General features: G+C 42.0%; 1 protein-coding gene across 2 annotated transcripts in view; it reads right to left on the bottom strand.

Annotated features, from left to right (window-relative positions):
* The window catches only part of LOC139760017 (mediator of RNA polymerase II transcription subunit 12-like protein), a 456094-nt gene that overhangs the window by 209805 nt on the left and 226731 nt on the right, over window positions 1-19558 (bottom strand). For both annotated transcript variants that reach the window (XM_071682758.1, XM_071682766.1), the window contains exons 16-17: window positions 18187-18302; window positions 17840-17971 (exon numbers count right to left, since the gene is read on the bottom strand). In XM_071682758.1, coding sequence (XP_071538859.1) covers window positions 17840-17971; window positions 18187-18302 — 248 coding nt within the window. The remainder of the gene's footprint in view (window positions 1-17839; window positions 17972-18186; window positions 18303-19558) is intronic.

The following is a 19558-nucleotide window of genomic DNA, read 5'->3' as shown; positions in this document are numbered from 1 at the left end:
AGCAGGAGACCAAATTGGAAGTGGAAGGATGGAGTGAAAAAGATTTTGAGTTATTGGGGCCTGAACATACAGAAGGTAAGAGGCATGCAAGGAATAGAGTGAATTGGAATGATGTGGTATACCAGGGTTGACATGCTGTCAATGGACTGAACCATGGCATGTGAAATGTCTAGGGTAAACTATGGAAAGATCTGAACCATGGCATGTGAAATGTCTGGGGTAAACTATGGAAAGATCTGTGGGGTCTGGATGTGGATAGGGAGCTGTGGTTTTGGTGCATTACACATGACAGCCAGAGACCGAGTGTAAACGAATGTGGCCTTTTTTGTCTGTTTTCCTGGCCCTGCCTTGCTGAAGCAGGGGATATCAATGCTGTTTCCTATGGGGTGGGGTAGCGCCTAAAATGGATGAAGGTAAGCAAGTATAATATGTACATGTGTATATATGTATATGTCTGTGCACATGTATGTATATGCATGCATATTTGTATGTTGATATGCATATGTATGTACATGTGCATGTATGGGTGTTTAAGCATATATATGTGTATATGAGTGCATATGTGTATATGGTATATATGTGTATATGGTGTATATGGGGATAGGGGAGAAAGAATACTTCCCACACATTCCTCACGTGTCGTAGAAAGCGACTAAAGGGGACGGAAGCGAGGAGCTAGAAACCCTCCCCTCCTTGTATTTTAACTTTCTAAAAGGAGAAACAGAAGAAGGAGTCACGCAGGGAGTGCTCATCCTCCTCGAAGGCTCAGATTGGGGTGCCTAAATGTGTGTGGATGTAACCAAGATGAGAAAAAAGGAGAGATAGGTAGTATGTTTGAGGAAAGGAACCTGGATCTTTTGGCTCTGAGTGAAACGAAGCTCAAGAGTAAAGGGGAAGAGTGGTTTGGGAATGTCTTGGGAGTAAAGTCAGGGGTTAGTGAGAGGACAAGAGCAAGGGAAGGAGTAGCACTACTCCTGAAACAGGAGTGGTGGGAGTATGTGATAGAGTGTAAGACAGTAAACTAGCTTGATATGGGTAAAACTGAAAGTTGATGGAGAGATACAGGCGATTATTGGTGCATATGCACCTGGGCATGAAAAGAAAGATAATGAGAGGCAAGTGTTTTGGGAGCAGCTGAATGAGTGTGTTAGTGGTTTTGATGCACGAGACCGGGTTATAGTGATGGGTGATTTGAATGCAAAGGTGAGTAATGTGGCAGTTGAGGGAATAATTGGTATACATGGGGTGTTCAGTGTTGTAAATGGAAATGGTGAAGAGCTTGTAGATTTATGTGCTGAAAAAGGACTGGTGATTGGGAATACCTGGTTTAAAAAGAGAGATATACATAAGTATACATATGTAAGTAGGAGAGATAGCCAGAGAGCATTACTGGATTACGTGCTAATTGATAAGCGCGTGAAAGAGAGACTTTTGGATGTTAATGTGCTGAGAGGTGCAACTGGAGGGATGTCTGATCATTATCTTCTGGAGGCGAAGGTGAAGATTTGTAGAGGTTTTCAGAAAAGAAGAGAGAATATTGGGGTGAAGAGAGTGGTGAGAGTGAGCGAGCTTGGGAAGGAGACTTGTGTGAAGAAGTGCCAGGAGAGACTGAGAACAAAATGGAAAAAGGTGAGAACAAAGGAAATAAGGGGAGTGGGGGAGGAATGGGATGTATTTAGGGAAGCAGTGATGGCTTGTGCAAAAGATGCTTGTGGCATGAGAAGCGTAGGAGGTGGGCAGATTAGAAAGGGTAGTGAGTGGTGGGATGAAGAAGTAAGATTATTAGTGAAAGAGAAGAGAGAGGCATTTGGACAAGTTTTGCAGGGAAATAATGCAAATGAGTGGGAGATGTATAAAAGAAAGAGGCAGGAGGTCAAGAGAAAGGTGCAAGAGGTGAAAAAGAGGGCAAACGAGAGTTGCGGTGACAGAGCATCATTGAATTTTAGGGAGAATAAAAAGATGTTTTGGAAGGAGGTAAATAAAGTGCATAAGACAAGGGAACAAATGGGAACTTCAGTGAAGGGGGCTAATGGGGAGGTGATAACAAGTAGTGGTGATGTGAGAAGGAGATGGAGTGAGTATTTTGAAGGTTTGTTGAATGTTTTTGATGATAAAGTGGCAAATATAGGGTGTTTTGGTCGAGATGGTGTGCAAAGTGAGAGGATTAGGGAGGATGATTTGGTAAACAGAGAAGAGGTAGTAAAAGCTTTGCGGAAGATGAAAGCTAGCAAGGCAGCGGGTTTGGATGGCATTGCAGTGGAATTTATTAAAAAAGGGGATGACTGTATTGTTGACTGGTTGGTAAGGTTATTTAATGTACGTATGATTCATGGTGAGGTGCCTGAGGATTGGCGGAATGCGTGCATAGTGCCATTGTGCAAAGGCAAAGGGGACAAAGGTGAGTGCTCAAATTACAGAGGCATAAGTTTGTTGAGTATTCCTGGGAAATTATATGGGAGGGTATTGATTGAGAGGGTGAAGGCATGTACAGAGCATCAGATTGGAGAAGAGCAGTGTGGTTTCAGAAGTGGTAGAGGATGTGTGGATCAGGTGTTTGCTTTGAAGAATGTATGTGAGAAATAATTAGAAAAGCAAATGGATTTGTATGTAGCATTTATGGATCTGGAGAAGGCATATGATAAGAGTTGATAGAGATGCTCTGTGGAAGGTATTAAGAATATATGGTGTGGGAGGCAAGTTGTTAGAAACAGTGAAAAGTTTTTATCGAGGATGTAAGGCATGTGTACATGTAGGAAGAGAGGAAAGTGATTGGTTTTCAGTGAATGTAGGTTTGCGGCAGGGGTGTGTGATGTCTCCATGGTTGTTTAATTTGTTTATGGATGGGGTTGTTAGGGAGGTGAATGCAAGGGTTTTCGAAAGAGGGGCAAGTATGCAGTCTGTTGTGGATGAGAGTGCTTGGGAAGTGAGTCAGTTGTTCACTGATGATACAGCGCTGGTGGCTGATTCATGTGAGAAACTGCAGAAGCTGGTGACTGAGTTTGGTAAAGTGTGTGAAAGAAGAAAGTTGAGAGTAAATGTGAATAAGAGCAAGGTTATTAGGTACAGTAGGGTTGATTGTCAAGTCAATTGGGAGGTAAGTTTGAATGGAGAAAAGCTGGTGGAAGTGAAGTGTTTTAGATATCTGGGAGTGGATTTGGCAGCGGATGGAACCATAGAAGTGGAAGTGAATCATAGGGTGGGGGAGGGGGTGAGAGTTCTGGGAGCCTTAAAGAATGTGTGGAAGTCAAGAACATTATCTCAGAAAGCAAAAATGAGTATGTTTGAAGGAATAGTGGTTCCAACAATGTTGTATGGTTGCAAGGCATGGGCTATGGATAGAGTTGTGCGGAGGAGGGTGGATGTGCTGGAAATAAGATGTATGAGGACAATATGTGGTTTGAGGTGGTTTGATCGAGTAAGTAATAATAGGGTAAGAGAGATGTGTGGTAATAAAAACAGTGTGGTTGAGAGAGCAGAAGAGGGTGTTTTGAAATGGTCTGGTCACATGGAGAGAATGAGTGAGGAAAGATTGACAAAGAGGATATATGTGTCAGAGGTGGAGGGAACAAGGAGAAGTGGGAGACCAAATTGGAGGTGGAAAGATGGAGTGAAAAAGATTTTGAGTGATTGAGGCCTGAACATGTAGGAGGGTGAAAGGCGTGCAAGGAATAGAGTGAATTGGAACGATGTGGTATACCGCGGTTGACGTGCTGTCTATGGATTGAACCAGGGCATGTAAAGCGTTTGGGGTAAACCAGGGAAAGTTCTGTGGGGCCTGGATGTGGAAAGGGAGCTGTGGTTTTGGTGCATTATTACATGACAGCTAGAGACTGAGTGTGAACAAATGGGGCCTTTGTTGTCTTCCTAGCGCTACCTCGAGCACATGAGGGGGGAGGGGGTTGTTATTTCATGTGTGGCAGGGTGGCGATGGGAATAAATAAAGGCAGACAGTATGAATCATGTACATGTGTATATATGTATATGTCTGTGTGTGTATATATATGTGTATATGGAGATGTATAGGTATGTATATTTGCATGTGTGGATGTGTATGTATATACATGTGTATGTGGGTGGGTTGGGCCATTCTTTCATTTGTTTCCTTGCGCTACCTCACTAACGTGGGAGACAGCGACAAAGCAAAATAAATAAATGAATAATGAGTGGAAAAGTTATTCTTTGTCTGTTTCCAGGTGCTAACTAGCTAAAGCAAGAAAGAGTGATCAAGTATAACAAAATTCATAAGGAAATTCAAACGTGTAGAATAATTACAAAGTTCATGAATCTTAATAGAATTTTTTCCCTGCCAAATGATTGGCAAGTGTCAACCAGTAAGATCTATGGACACATCTCCTTCCACCTGTAACCGTGCACTGTACCTGTTCAGTATGGGGAACTGTACTGGGGAGATAAGGGAGGGGGGGACTATGAGAGTTAGAACTAGGGTCTGGGAGGGAGTCAGTTATGGCATCTTTGGTGGCTGAACTATTACTAACATAAAATATAAGGCAAAGAATAATCTGTTTCTAATTTTTTTTTTCTTTTTTTGTCGCTGTCTCCCGCGTTTGCGAGGTAGCGCAAGGAAACAGACGAAAGAAATGGCCCAACCCACCCCCATACACATGTATATACATACGTCCACACACGCAAATATACATACCTACACAGCTTTCCATGGTTTACCCCAGACGCTTCACATGCCCTGATTCAATCCACTGACAGCACGTCAACCCCGGTATACCACATTGATCCAATTAACTCTATTCCTTGCCCTCCTTTCACCCTCCTGCATGTTCAGGCCCAGATCACACAAAATCTTTTTCACTCCATCTTTCCACCTCCAATTTGGTCTCCCACTTCTCCTCGTTCCCTCCACCTCCGACACATATATCCTCTTGGTCAATCTTTCCTCACTCATTCTCTCCATGTGCCCAAACCATTTCAAAACACCCTCTTCTGCTCTCTCAACCATGCTCTTTTTATTTCCACACATCTCTCTTACCCTTACGTTACTTACTGTTTCTAATATCTTTATTTATTTATTTTGCTTTGTCGCTGTCTCCCGCATTAGCGAGGTAGCGCAAGGAAACAGATGAAAGAATGGCCCAACCCACCCACATACACATACACGTCCACACACGCAAATATACATACCTATACATCTCAACGTATACATATATATACACACACAGACATATACATATATACACATATACATAATTCATACTGTCTGCCTTTATTCATTCCCATCACCACCTCGCCACACATGAAATAACAACCCCCTTCCCCCTCATGTGTGCGAGGTAGTGCTAGGAAAAGACAACAAAGGCCCCATTCTTTCACGCTCAGTCTCTAGCTGTCACGTAATAATGCGCCGAAACCACAGCTCCCTTTCCACATACAGGCCCCACAGAACTTTCTAATATTTGTCTGTATTATTTTACAAACCATATAATTTTCATCACTATATAGAAAGAATAAAAATGAATTACAGCATGAATAAGTTGGACATACAAAAAAAAAAAATATATCTCAAGAGGTGCAACTGGAGGGATGTCTGATCATTATCTTGTGGAGGCAAAGGTGAAGATTTGTAGAGGTTTTCAGAAAAGGAGAGAGAATGTTGGAGTGAAGAGAGTGGTGAGAGTAAGTGAGCTTGGAAAGGAGACTTGTGTGAGGAAGTACCAGGAGAGACTGAGTGCAGAATAGAAAAAGGTGAGAGCAAAGGATGTAAGGGGAGTGGGGGAGGAATGGGATGTATCTAGGGAAGCAGTGATGGCTTGCGGAAAAGATGCTTGTGGCATGAGGAGCGTGGGAGGTGGACAGATTTGAAAGGGTAGTGAGTGGTGGGATGAAGAAGTAAGATTATTACTGAAAGAGAAGAGAGAGGCATTTGGACGAGTTTTGCCGGGAAATAGTGCAAATGACTGGGAGATGTATAAAAGAAAGAGGCAGGAGGTCAAGAGAAAGGTGCAAGAGGTGAAAAAAAGGGCAAATGAGAGTCGGAGTGAGAGAGTATCATCAAATTTCAGGGAGAATAAAAAGATATTTTGGAAGGAGGTAAATAAAGTGCATAAGACAGACAGCTAGAGACTGAGTGTGAACAAATGCGGCCTTTGTTGTCTTTTCCTAGGGCTACCTCGTGCACATGCTGGGGGAGGGAGTTGTCATTTCATGTGTGGTGGGGTGGCGATGGGAATGAATAAAAGCAGTAAGTATGAATTATGCACATGTGTATATATGTATATGTCTGTGTATGTATAGATATGTATACATTGAAATGTATAGGTATGTACATGTGCATGTGTGGATGTATATGTAGATACAAGTGTATGTGGGGGGGTTGGGCTATTCTTTCATATGTTTCCTTGTGCTTCCTCGATAACACAGGAGACAGCAACAAAGGATAATAAAATAAACAAATATATATTTATCATTTTGAAGGTTTGTTGAATGTGTTTGATGATAGAGTGGCAGATATAGGGTGTTTTGGTCGAGGTGGTGTGAAAAGTGAGAGGGTTAGGGAAAATGATTTGGTAAACAGAGAAGAGGTAGTAAAAGCTTTGCGGAAGATGAAAGCCGGCAAGGCAGCAGGTTTGGATGGTATTGCAGTGGAATTTATTAAAAAAGGGGGTGACTGTATTGTTGACTGGTTGGTAAGGGTATTTAATGTATGTATGACTCACGGTGAGGTGCCTGAGGATTGGCGGAATGCGTGCATAGTGCCATTGCACAAAGGCAAAGGGGATAAGAGTGAGTGCTCAAATTACAGAGGTATAAGTTTGTTGAGTATTCCTGGTAAATTATATGGGAGGGTATTGATTGAGAGGGTGAAGGCATGTACAGAGCATCAGATTGGGGAAGAGCAGTGTGGTTTCAGAAGTGGTAGAGGATGTGTGGATCAGGTGTTTGCTTTGAAGAATGTATGTGAGAAATAATTAGAAAAGCAAATGGATTTGTATGTAGCATTTATGGATCTGGAGAAGGCATATGACAGAGTTGATAGAGATGCTCTGTGGATGGTATTAAGAATATATGGTGTGGCAGGCAAGTTGTTAGAAGCAGTGAAAAGTTTTTATCGAGGATGTAAGGCATGTGTATGTGTAGGAAGAGAGGAAAGTGATTGGTTCTCAGTGAATGTAGGTTTGCGGCAGGGGTGTGTGATGTCTCCATGGTTGTTTAATTTGTTTATGGATGGGGTTGTTAGGGAGGTGAATGCAAGAGTTTTGGAAAGAGGGGCAAGTATGAAGTCTGTTGGGGATGAGAGAGCTTGGGAAGTGAGTCAGTTGTTGTTCGCTGATGATACAGCGCTGGTGGCTGATTCATGTGAGAAACTGCAGAAGCTGGTGACTGAGTTTGGTAAAGTGTGTGAAAGAAGAAAGTTCATAGTAAATGTGAATAAGAGCAAGGTTATTAGGTACAGTAGGGTTGAGGGTCAAGTCAACTGGGAGGTGAGTTTGAATGGAGAAAAACTGGAGGAAGTGAAGTGTTTTAGATATCTGGGAGTGGATCTGGCAGCGGATGGAACCATGGAGGCGGAAGTGGATCATAGGGTGGGGGAGGGGGCGAAAATTCTGTGAGCCTTGAAAAATGTGTGGAAGTCGAGAACATTATCTCGGAAAGCAAAAATGGGTATGTTTGAAGGAATAGTGGTTCCAACAATGTTGTATGGTTGCGAGGCGTGAGCTATGGATAGAGTTGTGCGCAGGAGGATGGATGTGCTGGAAATGAGATGTTTGAGGACAATGTGTGGTGTGAGGTGGTTTGATCGAGTAAGTAACGTAAGGGTAAGAGAGATGTGTGGAAATAAAAAGAGCGTGGTTGAGAGAGCAGAAGAGGGTGTTTTGAAATAGTTTGGGCACATGGAGAGAATGAGTGAGGAAAGATTGACCAAGAGGATATATGTGTCGGAGGTGGAGGGAACGAGGAGAAGAGGGAGACCAAATTGGAGGTGGAAAGATGGAGTGAAAAAGATTTTGTGTGATCGGGGCCTGAACATGCAGGAGGGTGAAAGGAGGGCAAGGAATAGAGTGAATTGGAGCGATGTGGTATACCGGGGTTGACGTGCTGTCAGTGGATTGAATCAGGGCATGTGAAGCGTCTGGGGTAAACCATGGAAAGCTGTGTAGGTATGTATATTTGCGTGTGTGGACGTATGTATATACATGTGTATGGGGGTGGGTTGGGCCATTTCTTTCGTCTGTTTCCTTGCGCTACCTCGCAAACGCGGGAGACAGCGACAAAGCAAAAAAAAAAAAAAAAAAAATTTATCATTACTATTATTTTTTTCTATTTTGCTTTGTCGCTGTCTTCTACATTAGTGGGTTAGCGCAAGGAAACAGACGAAAGAATGGCCCAACCCATCCACATAAACATGTATATACATACACATCCACACACGCAATATATACATACCTATACATCTCAACATATACATATATATACACACACAGACATATACATATATACACATGCACATAATTCATACTGTCTGCCTTTATTCATTCCCGTTGCCACCCCGCCACATATGAAAAGACAACCTCCTCCCCCTGCATGTGCGCAAGATAGCTCTAAGACAACAAAGGCCACATTCGTTCACATCCAGTCTCTAGCTATCATGTAATAATGCACCGAAACCACAGCTCCCTTTCCACATCCAGGCCCCACAGAACTTTCAATGGTTTACCCCAGATGCTTCACATGCTCTGGTTCACTCCACTGACATCACGTCGACCCCGGTATACCACATCGTTCCAATTCACTCTATTCCTTGCACGCCTTTCACCCTCCTGCATGTTCAGGACCCGATCACTCAAAATCTTTTTCACTCCATCTTTCCACCTCCAATTTGGTCTCCAACTTCTCATTCCCTAAACCTCTGAAACATATATCCTCTTTGTCAATCTTTCCTCACTCATTCTCTCCATGTGACCAAACCATTTGAAAACACCCTCTTCTGCTCTCTCAACCACACTCTTTTTACCACCACACATCTCTCTTACCCTTTCAATATTCACTCGATCAATCAACATCACACCACATTTTGTCCTCAAACATCTCATTTCCAGCACATCCACCCTCCTCTGCACAACTCTATCTATAGCCCACACCTCGCAACCATATATCATTGTTCGACCCACTATTCCTTCAAACATACCCATTTTTGCTTTCCGAGATAACGTTCTCAACTTCCACACATTCTTCAACGCTCCCAGAACTTTCGCCCCTTCCCCCACCCTATGATTCACTTCCGCTTCCATGGTTCCATCCGCTGCCAAATCCACTCCCAGATATCTAAAACACTTTACTTCCACCAGTTTTTCTCCATTCAAACTTACCTCCCAATTGACTTCTCCCTCAACCCTACTGCACCTAATAACCTTGCTCTTAGTCACATTTACTCTCAGCTTTCTTCTTTCACACACTTTACCAAACTCAGTCACCAGCTTCTACAGTTTCTCACACGAATCTGCCACCACCAATGTATCATCAGCAAACAACAACTGACTCACTTCCCAAGCTCTCTCATCCTCAACAGACTGCATACTTGCCCCTCTTTCCAAAACTCTTGCATTCACCTACCTCCCTAACAACACCATCCATAAACAAATTAAACAACCATGGAGGCATCATGCACTCCTGCCGCAAACCAACATTCACTGAGAACCAACCACTTTCCTCTCTTCCTACACGTACACACGCCTTACATCCTTGATAAAAGCTTTTCACTGCTTCTAACAACTTGCCTCCCACACCATATAATCTTAATACCTTCCACAGAGCATCTCTATCAACTCTATCATATGCCTTCTACAGATACATAAATTCTACATACAAATTCATTTGCTTTTCTAAGTATTTCTCACATACATTCTTCAAAGCAAACACCTGATCCACACATCCTCTACCACTTCTGAAACCACAATGCTCTTCCCCAATCTCATGCCCTGTATATGCCTTCACCCTCTCAATCAATACCCTCCCATATAATTTACCAGGAATACTCAACAAACTTATACCTTTGTAATTTGAGCACTCACTTTTATCCCCTTTGCCTCTGTACAATGGCACTATGCAAGCATTCGACCAATCCTCAGGCACCTCACCATGAGTCATACATACATTACATAATCTTACCAACCAGTGAACAATACAGACACACCCTTTTTTTAATAAATTCCACTGCAATATGTACATATTATACTTAATCACTGCTTCCCACATTTGTGAGGTAATACCAGCAAACTGATGAAGAATGGCCCATCCACTCACATACACATATATACATAAACACCCATACATGCACATATACATACATTCCTACGAGTCCATGGGGGAAAATGAAACACGATAAGTTCCCAAGTGCACTTTCGCGTAATAATTACATCATCAGGGGAGACACAAGAGAGAAATATAATAGTAAGTTCATATACATCAAAGAGACAAAGCTATGACACCATTTGGTAAACATGCAATTGTCCAAGACAGACAACGAGTGTTCATAAACTTATCATTTTACAAATCTTATCAACAATAAAGTTATCTAATTTGTATTTGTTGATAAAATTTGTAAAATGATAAGTTTTTTTCCCCTATCCCTGGGGATAGGGGAAAAAGAATACTTCCCACACATTCCTCATGTGTCGTAGAAGGCAACTAAAGGGGATGGGAGCGGGGGGCTAGAAACCCTCCCCTCATTGTATTTTAACTTTCTAAAAGGGGACACAGAAAAAGGAGTCATGCGGGGAGTGCTCATCCTCCTTGAAGGCTCAGATTGGGGTGTCTAAATGTGTGTGGATGTAACCAAGATGAGAAAAAAGGAGAGATAAGTAGTATGTTTGAGGAAAGGAACCTGGATCTTTTGGCTCTGAGTGAAACGAAGCTCAAGGGTTAAGGGGAAAAGTGGTTTGGGAATGTCTTGGGAGTAAAGTCAGGGGTTAGTGAGAGGACAAGAGCAAGGGAAGGAGTAGCAAACAGGAGTGGTGGGAGTATGTGATAGAGTGTAAGAAAGTAAACTCTAGATTGATATGGGTAAAACTGAAAGTGGATGGAGAGAGATGGGTGATTATTGGTGCATATGCACCTGGGTATGAGAAGAAAGATCATGAGAGGCAAGTGCTTTGGGAGCAGCTGAGTGAGTGTGTCAGTAATTTTGATGCACAAGACCGGGTTATAGTGATAGGTGATTTGAATGCAAAGGTGAGTAATGTGGCAGTTGAGGGAGTAACTGGTGTACATGGGGTGTTCAGTGTTGTAATTGGTAACGGTGAAGAGCTTGTAGATTTATGTGCTGAAAAAGGACTGGTGATTGGGAATACCTGGTTTAAAAAGAGAGAGATAGATAAATATACGTATGTAAGCAGGAGAGATGGCCAGAGAGCATTATTGGATTATGTGTTAAGTGATAGGCATGCAAAAGAGAGACTTTTGGATGTTAATGTGCTGAGAAGTGCAACTGGAGGGATGTCTGATCATTATCTTTTGGAGGCAAAGGTGAAGATTTGTAGAGATTTTTAGAAAAGAAGAGAGAATGTTGGAGTGAAGAGAGTGGTGAGAGTAAGCGAGCTTGGGAAGGAGACTTGTGTGAGGAAGTACCAGGAGAGACTGAGTACAGAATGGAAAAAGGTGAGAACAAAGGACGAAAGGGGAGTGGGGAAGGAATGGGATGTATTTAGGGAAGCAGTGATGGCTTGTGCAAAAGATGCTTGTGGCTTGAGAAGCGTGGGAGACGGGCAGATTAGAAAGGGTTGTGAGTGGTGGGATGAAGAAGTAAGATTATTAGTGAAAGAGAAGAGAGAGGCATTTAGACGATTTTTGCAGGGAAATAATGCAACTGACTAGACGTATAAAAGAAAGAGGCAGGAGGTCAAGAGAAAGGTGCAAGGGGTGAAAAAGAGGGCAAATGAGAGTTGGGGTGAGAGAGCATCATTAAATTTTAGGGAGAATAAAAAGATGTTTTGGAAGGAGGTAAATAAAGTGCATAAGACAAGGAAACAAATGGGAACATCAGTGAAGGGGGCTAATGGGGAGGTGATAACAAGTAGTGGTGATGTGAGAAGGAGATGGAGTGAGTATTTTGAAGGTTTGTTGAATGTGTTTGATAATAGAGTGGCAGATATAGGGTGTTTTGGTTGAGGTAGTGTGCAAAGTGAGAGGATTAGGGAGAATGATTTGGTAAACAGAAAAGAGGTAATAAAAGCTTTGCGGAAGATGAAAGCCGGCAAGGCAGCAGGTTTGGATGGTATTGCAGTGGAATTTATTAAAAAAGGGGGTGACTGTATTGTTGACTGGATGGCAAGGTTATTTTAATGTATGTATGACTCATGGTGAGGTGCCTGAAGATTGGCGGAATCCTTGCACAGTGCCATTATACAAAGGCAAAGGGGATAAGAGTGAGTGCTCAAATTACAGAGGTATAAGTTTGTTGAGTATTCCTGGGAAATTATATGGGAGGGTATTGATTGAGAGGGTGAAGGCATGTACAGAGCATCAGATTGGGGAAGAGCAGTGTGGTTTCAGGAGTGGTAGAGGATGTGTGGATCAGGTGTTTGCTTTGAAGAATGTATGCGAGAAATACTTACAAAAGCAAATGGATTTGTATGTAGCATTTATGGATCTGAAGAAGGCATATGATAGAGTTGATAGAGATGCTATGTGGAAGGTATTAAGAATATATGGTGTGGGAGGCAAGTTGTTAGAAGCAGTGAAAAGTTTTTATTGAGGACGTAAGGCACATGTGAGTATAGGAAGAGAGGAAAGTGATTGGTTCTCAGTGAATGTTGGTTTCTGGCAAGGGTGCATGATGTCTCCATGGTTGTTTAATTTGTTTATGGATAGTGTTGTTAGGGAGGTGAATGCAAGAGTTTTGGAAAGAGGGGCAAATATGCAGTCTGGTGTGGATGAGTGAGCCTGGGAGGTGAGTGAGTTGTTGTTTGCTGATGATACAGCACTGGTGGCAGATTCGTGTGAGAAACTGCAGAAGCTGATGACTGAGTTTGGTAAAGTGTGTGAAAGAAGAAAACTGAGAGAAAATGTGAATAAGAGCAAGGTTATTAGGTACAGTAGGGTTGAGGAACAAGTCATTTAGGAGGTAAGTTTTAATGGAGAAAAACTGGAGGAAGTGAAGAGTCTTAGATATCTGGGAGTGGATTTGGCGGCGAATGGAACCATGGAAGCGGAAGTGAATCATAGGGTGGGGGAGGGGGCGAAAGTTCCAGGAGCATTGAAAAATGTGTGGAAGTCAAGAACGTTATCCTGGAAAGCAAAAATGGGGATGTTTGAAGGAATAGTGGTTCCAACAATGCTATATGGTTGCAAGGTGTGGGCTATAGATAGAGTTGTGCGCAGGAGGGTGGATGTGCTGGAAATGAGATGTTTGAGGACAATATGTGGTGTGAGGTGGTTTGATCGAATAAGTAATGAAAAGGTAAGAGAGATATGTGGTAATAAAAAGAGTGTGGTTGAGAGAGCTGAAGAGGGTGTTTTGAAATGGTTGGCCACATGGAGAGAATGAGTGAGGAACGATTGACAAAGAGAATATATGTGTCAGAGGTGGAGGGAATGAGGAGAAGTGGGAGACCAAATTGGAGGTGGAAAGATGGAGTGAAAAAGATTTTGAGTGATTGGGGCCTGAACATGCAGGAGGGTGGAAGGTGTGCAAGGAATGGAGTGAATCTGAACGATGTGGTATACCGGGGTCGACGTGCTGTCCATGGATTGAACCAGGGCATGTGAAGCGTCTGGGGTAAACCATGGAAAGTTTTGTGGGGCCTGGATGTGGAAAGGGAGCTATGGTTTCAGTGCATAGATATGGTTTCGGTGCATTATACATGACAGCTAGAGACTGAGTGTGAACGAATGTGGCCTTTGTTGTCTTTTCCTAGCGCTACCTCGCGCACATTTCGGGGGAAGGGGTTGTCATTTCATGTGTGGCAGGGTGGCGACGGGAATGAATATGGGCAGACAGTATGAATTATGCACATGTGTATATGTGTATATGTCATTGTATGTATATATATATATGTATAAGTTGAGATGTATAGGTATGTATATGTGCATGTGTGGACGTGTATGTACATACATGTGTATGTGGGTGGGTTGGGCCATTCTTTCGTCTGTTTCCTTGCGGCACCTCGCTAATGCAGGAGACAGCGATAAAGTATAATAAATAAAAAAATAAAATAGACATATACATATATACATTGCAGTGGAATTTATTAAAAAAGGGGTTGACTGTATTGTTGACTGGTTGGTAAGGTTATTTAATGTATGTATGACTCATGGTGAGGTGCCTGAGGATTGGCGGAATGCGTGCATAGTGCCACTGTACAAAGGCAAAGGGGATAAGAGTGAGTGCTCAAATTACAGAGGTATAAGTTTGTTGAGTATTCCTGGTAAATCATATGGGAGGGTATTGATTGAGAGGGTGAAGGCATGTACAGAGCATCAGATTGGGGAAGAGCAGTGTGGTTTCAGAAGTGGTAGAGGATGTGTGGATCAGGTGTTTGCTTTGAAGAATGTATGTGAGAAATAATTAGAAAAGCAAATGGATTTGTATGTAGCATTTATGGATCTGGAGAAGGCATATGATAGAGTTGATAGAGATGCTCTGTGGAAGGTATTAAGAATATATGGTGTGGGAGGAAAGTTGTTAGAAGCAGTGAAAAGTTTTTATCGAGGATGTAAGGCATGTGTACGTGTAGGAAGAGAGGAAAGTGATTGGTTCTCAGTGAATGTAGGTTTGCGGCAGGGGTGTGTGATGTCTCCATGGTTGTTTAATTTGTTTATGGATGGGGTTGTTAGGGAGGTAAATGCAAGAGTTTTGGAAAGAGGGGCAAGTATGAAGTCTGTTGGGGATGAGAGAGCTTGGGAAGTGAGTCAGTTGTTGTTCACTGATGATACAGCGCTGGTGGCTGATTCATGTGAGAAACTGCAGAAGCTGGTGACTGAGTTTGGTAAAGTGTGTGGAAGAAGAAAGTTAAGAGTAAATGTGAATAAGAGCAAAGTTATTAGGTACAGTAGGGTTGAGGGTCTAGTCAATTGGGAGGTGAGTTTGAATGGAGAAAAACTGGAGGAAGTGAAGTGTTTTAGATATCTGGGAGTGGATCTGGCAGCGGATGGAACCATGGAAGCGGAAGTGGATCATTGGGTGGGGGAGGGGGCGAAAATTCTGGGGGCCTTGAAGAGTGTGTGGAAGTCGAGAACATTATCTCAGAAAGAAAAAATGGGTATGTTTGAAGGAATAGTGGTTCCAACAATGTTGTATGGTTGCGAGGCGTGGGCTATGGATAGAGTTGTGCGCAGGAGGATGGATGTGCTGGAAATGAGATGTTTGAGGACAATGTGTGGTGTGAGGTGGTTTGATCGAGTGAGTAACGTAAGGGTAAGAGAGATGTGAGGAAATAAAAAGAGCGTGGTTGAGAGAGCAGAAGAGGGTGTCTTGAAGTGGTTTGGGCACATGGAGAGGATGAGTGAGGAAAGATTGACCAAGAGGATATATGTGTCGGAGGTGGAGGGAACAAGGAGAAGAGGGAGACCAAATTGGAGGTGGAAAGATGGAGTGAAAAAGATTTTGTGTGATCGGGGCCTGAACATGCAGGAGGGTGAAAGGAGGGCAAGGAATAGAGTGAATTGGAGCGATGTGGTATACCGGGGTTGACGTGCTGTCAGTGGATTGAATCAAGGCATGGAAAGCTGTGTAAGTATGTATATTTGCGTGTGTGGACGTATGTATATACATGTGTATGGGGGGGGGTTGGGCCATTTCTTTCGTCTGTTTCCTTGCGCTACCTCACAAACGCGGGAGACAGCGACAAAGTATAATAAAAAAAAAAACAAAAAAAACATATATACACATGTACACATTCAAACTTGCTTACCTTCATCCGTTCCTCTCGCTACCCGTGACACAGGATATAGCATCCCCCCCCCCCCTTCAGCAAGGTAGCACCAGGATAAGACAAAAAAGGCCTCATTCTTTCACTCTCAGTCTCTAGCTGTTCTGTGTAATGCACCGAAAAAACAGCCCCATATCCACTTCCAGGCACCGCAGACCTTTCCGTGGTTTACCCCAGACACTTCACATGCCCTGGTTCAGTCCATTGAAAACACGATGACCTCGATATACCACATCATTCCAATTCACTCTATTCCTTGTAAGCCTTTCACTTCCTGTATGTTCAGGCCCCGGTCGCTCAAAATCTTTTTCACTCCATCCTTCCACCTCAAATTTGGTCTCCCGCTTCTACTTGATCCCTCCACCTTTGACATATATGTATCCTCTTTGTCAATCTTTCCTCACTCATTTTCTCCACATGTCCAAACCATTTCAACACACTCTCTTCTGCTCTCTCAACCAAACTCTTTTTATTAACACACATCTCTCTTACCTTTTCATTACTTGCCCCATCAAACCATCTCACACCATATATTACCCTTAAACATTCTATTTCCAACACATTCACCCTCCTCTGCACAACCCCATCTACAGCCCATGCCTCACAACCATATAATATAGTTGGAACTATTAATCCTTCAAACATACCCACTTTGGTTCACCAAGATAACCAGTGTTGCATCATCAGCAAACAACAATAGAATCACTTCCCGGGCTGTCTCATTCTCAACAGATTGCAATCCTGCCACTCTCCCTAAGAGTAGGCATTACTGGATTATGTACTAAGTGACAGATGTGTGCCAATGAGAGAATGCCAGATGTAAATATCCTAAGGGGAAGTTGGTAAGATGTCTGATCACTTCTTGGTGGAAATGTGTAAGTTAATAGTAGCTTTAGGAAAAGAGATGACAGGTGGAGTGTGGTGAAAGTGAGTGAACTTGAAAAAGAGACATTTGGGAAGAGATACCAAGAAAGATTGGGTGAGGAATGGTATATGGTGAGAGTAAACAAAAACTAGCAGAATGGAAGATGAACAGAAGTTATTTAGGAAAGCACTGCTTATATGTGCAAGGGATGTGCGTGGTATGCAGAAGGTAGGATGTGGGCATTAGAGAAAAGGCAGTACGAATTGGAATGTGAAAATAGGTATTAGAGAAAGGAGGTAAGTGGTGAAACACAGCATGTGGTTTATGAGGTGAATTATCTAAATTCTTCACAATGATAACAATGCTATATAAGCAGAAAAAGCATGCTTCATTGTTGAAGTATTATCTCTCTATCTATCTATATCTCTGATGCCTGTTCCACCTGGAACTCCCCTAAGGGGGTGGCCATGGCAACAGAGTCTCCATAACACTAGTGGACTTCAGTGCCACTTCTTAGCTTTTAGTGCCTAAGCCTTAACAGGCCAGTGGCAGAGGGCAATTCTAGCAGTCTTTACAGAGGCTCCTATCCAATGTTCCTACTTGATACTACCACTTTTTTTTTTTTACTGCTCCTACCATTTTGCCAAAAGGCAGGGTTAGCACACAGTGCTCACCGCAGGAAAACCTAGAGTTATGAGCTAAATGAATTAAGTGTCGCCATGTGTTGTGTGTAACAAGGAGAGATTGTATGTTTGTAGACAGAAAACAATGTATTCTGCTAACTACAATGCAAAATACACATTACAGTTTATTTCCGATGTTATGCAGTAACTAGTCTAGTTCTGCTAACCCATCAACAAAATTTTAGGATTTTCCTATTTTTCTAAATGCTATTTTTGTAAGCTTTTCATAAAAAGGGGGTTTCACTTCTAATTCTATGATTTTATTCAAATTTTTCAAGTAACACAGGAAACTTAGATGATACAATGTATTAGTGAATAATCTGAAACTCCAAGAAATAGAAAACTGTAAAGCTAATGTTTCATTAATCATCTAGCAAAAAGAAATTACTACAAACCTGAATACAAAGTTCTATGAGTCCATGAACATTAAGTGCAACTTCCATCAGGTCCATCAAGAAAGCAATGTGGTCATGGGTTGGAAGATAGTTAGACATGCCAGAGCCACAACCTGAGAGCATCTCCAAAACCTAAAAGAAGTGCTTTTGTTACAGTAGTTCAACTAAAATGAATTAATTATTTTAAAAAATCAGAGACAATAATAAGTAATGTGAAAATATAGACAAAATTCTTAAAAACTTAATCCCTCATCAAAAAGAATACCATACCAGAGCTTCATTCTAAAAGCTAATACTGAAGTTAAAAAAAGAGTCAAGTTAACAAGAGCTATTCTTTAGCAACTTACCTGAGATGCCACTGTACTTGTGATATGATGTTGATCAAAGTAAGAAAGACCACAGAATCTACTCATGATGTTCTCAAAGTTGAATTCCCCACGTGAAGACTTCTTCACTTTACCACCTGAGAAAAAAATTACAAAACATTCTGACATCAGCCATCTCATTATTAATCCACCTATTCAACTTAATTACCATTTACAAAGGTTAGATCAAAGGCACAGTCTCTCAGCACACTCTGACATTCATTCTCAGTTTAGGTCCAATACCCAAAGGCACATTATCTTCTTTGTACAGCATGCTGCTCTGACAAGCAAGACTAACATATCTATTCTCATTACCATTCTAACACAAAATGCCTCAACAGCACAGAATCTTGAATTTCTCTCCTTAAATCTACTTAATCACTTATGCCTTACTTCTCCTAGGAACTCTCCCCTTGTTTTGGGGGGTGAAGGGCCGCTGCCATGGCATAAAAGTCTCTATGATTCCCTACTCAAATACCTTCTGATAGCATACTCTATTCGCCTGAAACTTTCCTAGGGCTTCTCCCCAATACAGGTAGAGTATCTCACATTCAAATATCTATCTAACAAAATAATCTACTTAATGAAAGATCTGGCCATTCAAAATTCCCATCACTGTGCTGCAGTCACTGATGCTTAACCCATGACTGACGCTGAGTCAAGCATAAGTCGTCAAGGAGTCTTGGTTCCTGCTAGGCAACCTCTGTGCCCTTCATTTGATATCAATTCTTTCTCCCATCACAAGGCAAGTGTGAGTGCAATACTGCTACAAGGAAGTGTAATCCTCAAAGTAAAAAAAGAAAAATTGAAATTCTGCAAAAACTAGACCAAGGACAGTCACAGTACAAGTGTGTGACCAGCATGAGAAAATGTGGCAATTCTATGCTGATAGCAAATCACAGGAACCCATGGCTTAAAGAAAAAACTAAATGACCCTAAGTGCACCAGCCTGGGTAAAGTGTTATATGAATGGTTCCGGCAACCAAGGAACAAAGGCATCGCAAGTTCTCAGCTGATGCTTTATGATAGGGCTAAGGAGTTTCATGAGAAACCGAACATCCTCAGCAAAGTGACCCATCATACACTGACTGCAAAAATAAGAAAAAAAAAAAAGGTGTCTGAAAGCCTGTGGAAAAAAACTGTCAACAGACAATGAAGGTATGAAGAACTTTGTAAAGCGACAATATCTTACAGGCATTTCTGTGTCTAATTTTTTGATATTCAAAAATTATGTTCATTTATTTCTGCAAATCAGTTTCACAGAAAGTGCAAAATTTTCATATGCTAACCATAATTCCTACCCATATGCTGTAAGTACCACCAGCCAGCCAACCAGCAGTCAGCTGATTGCTTT

The sequence above is a fragment of the Panulirus ornatus genome, chromosome 3, assembly GCF_036320965.1.
Source record: "Panulirus ornatus isolate Po-2019 chromosome 3, ASM3632096v1, whole genome shotgun sequence".
In the NCBI taxonomy this organism is placed as follows: Eukaryota; Metazoa; Arthropoda; class Malacostraca; order Decapoda; family Palinuridae; genus Panulirus; species Panulirus ornatus.
The sequence above is the reverse complement of the archived record's forward strand: the minus strand, read 5'-3'. Positions and strand labels throughout refer to the sequence as shown.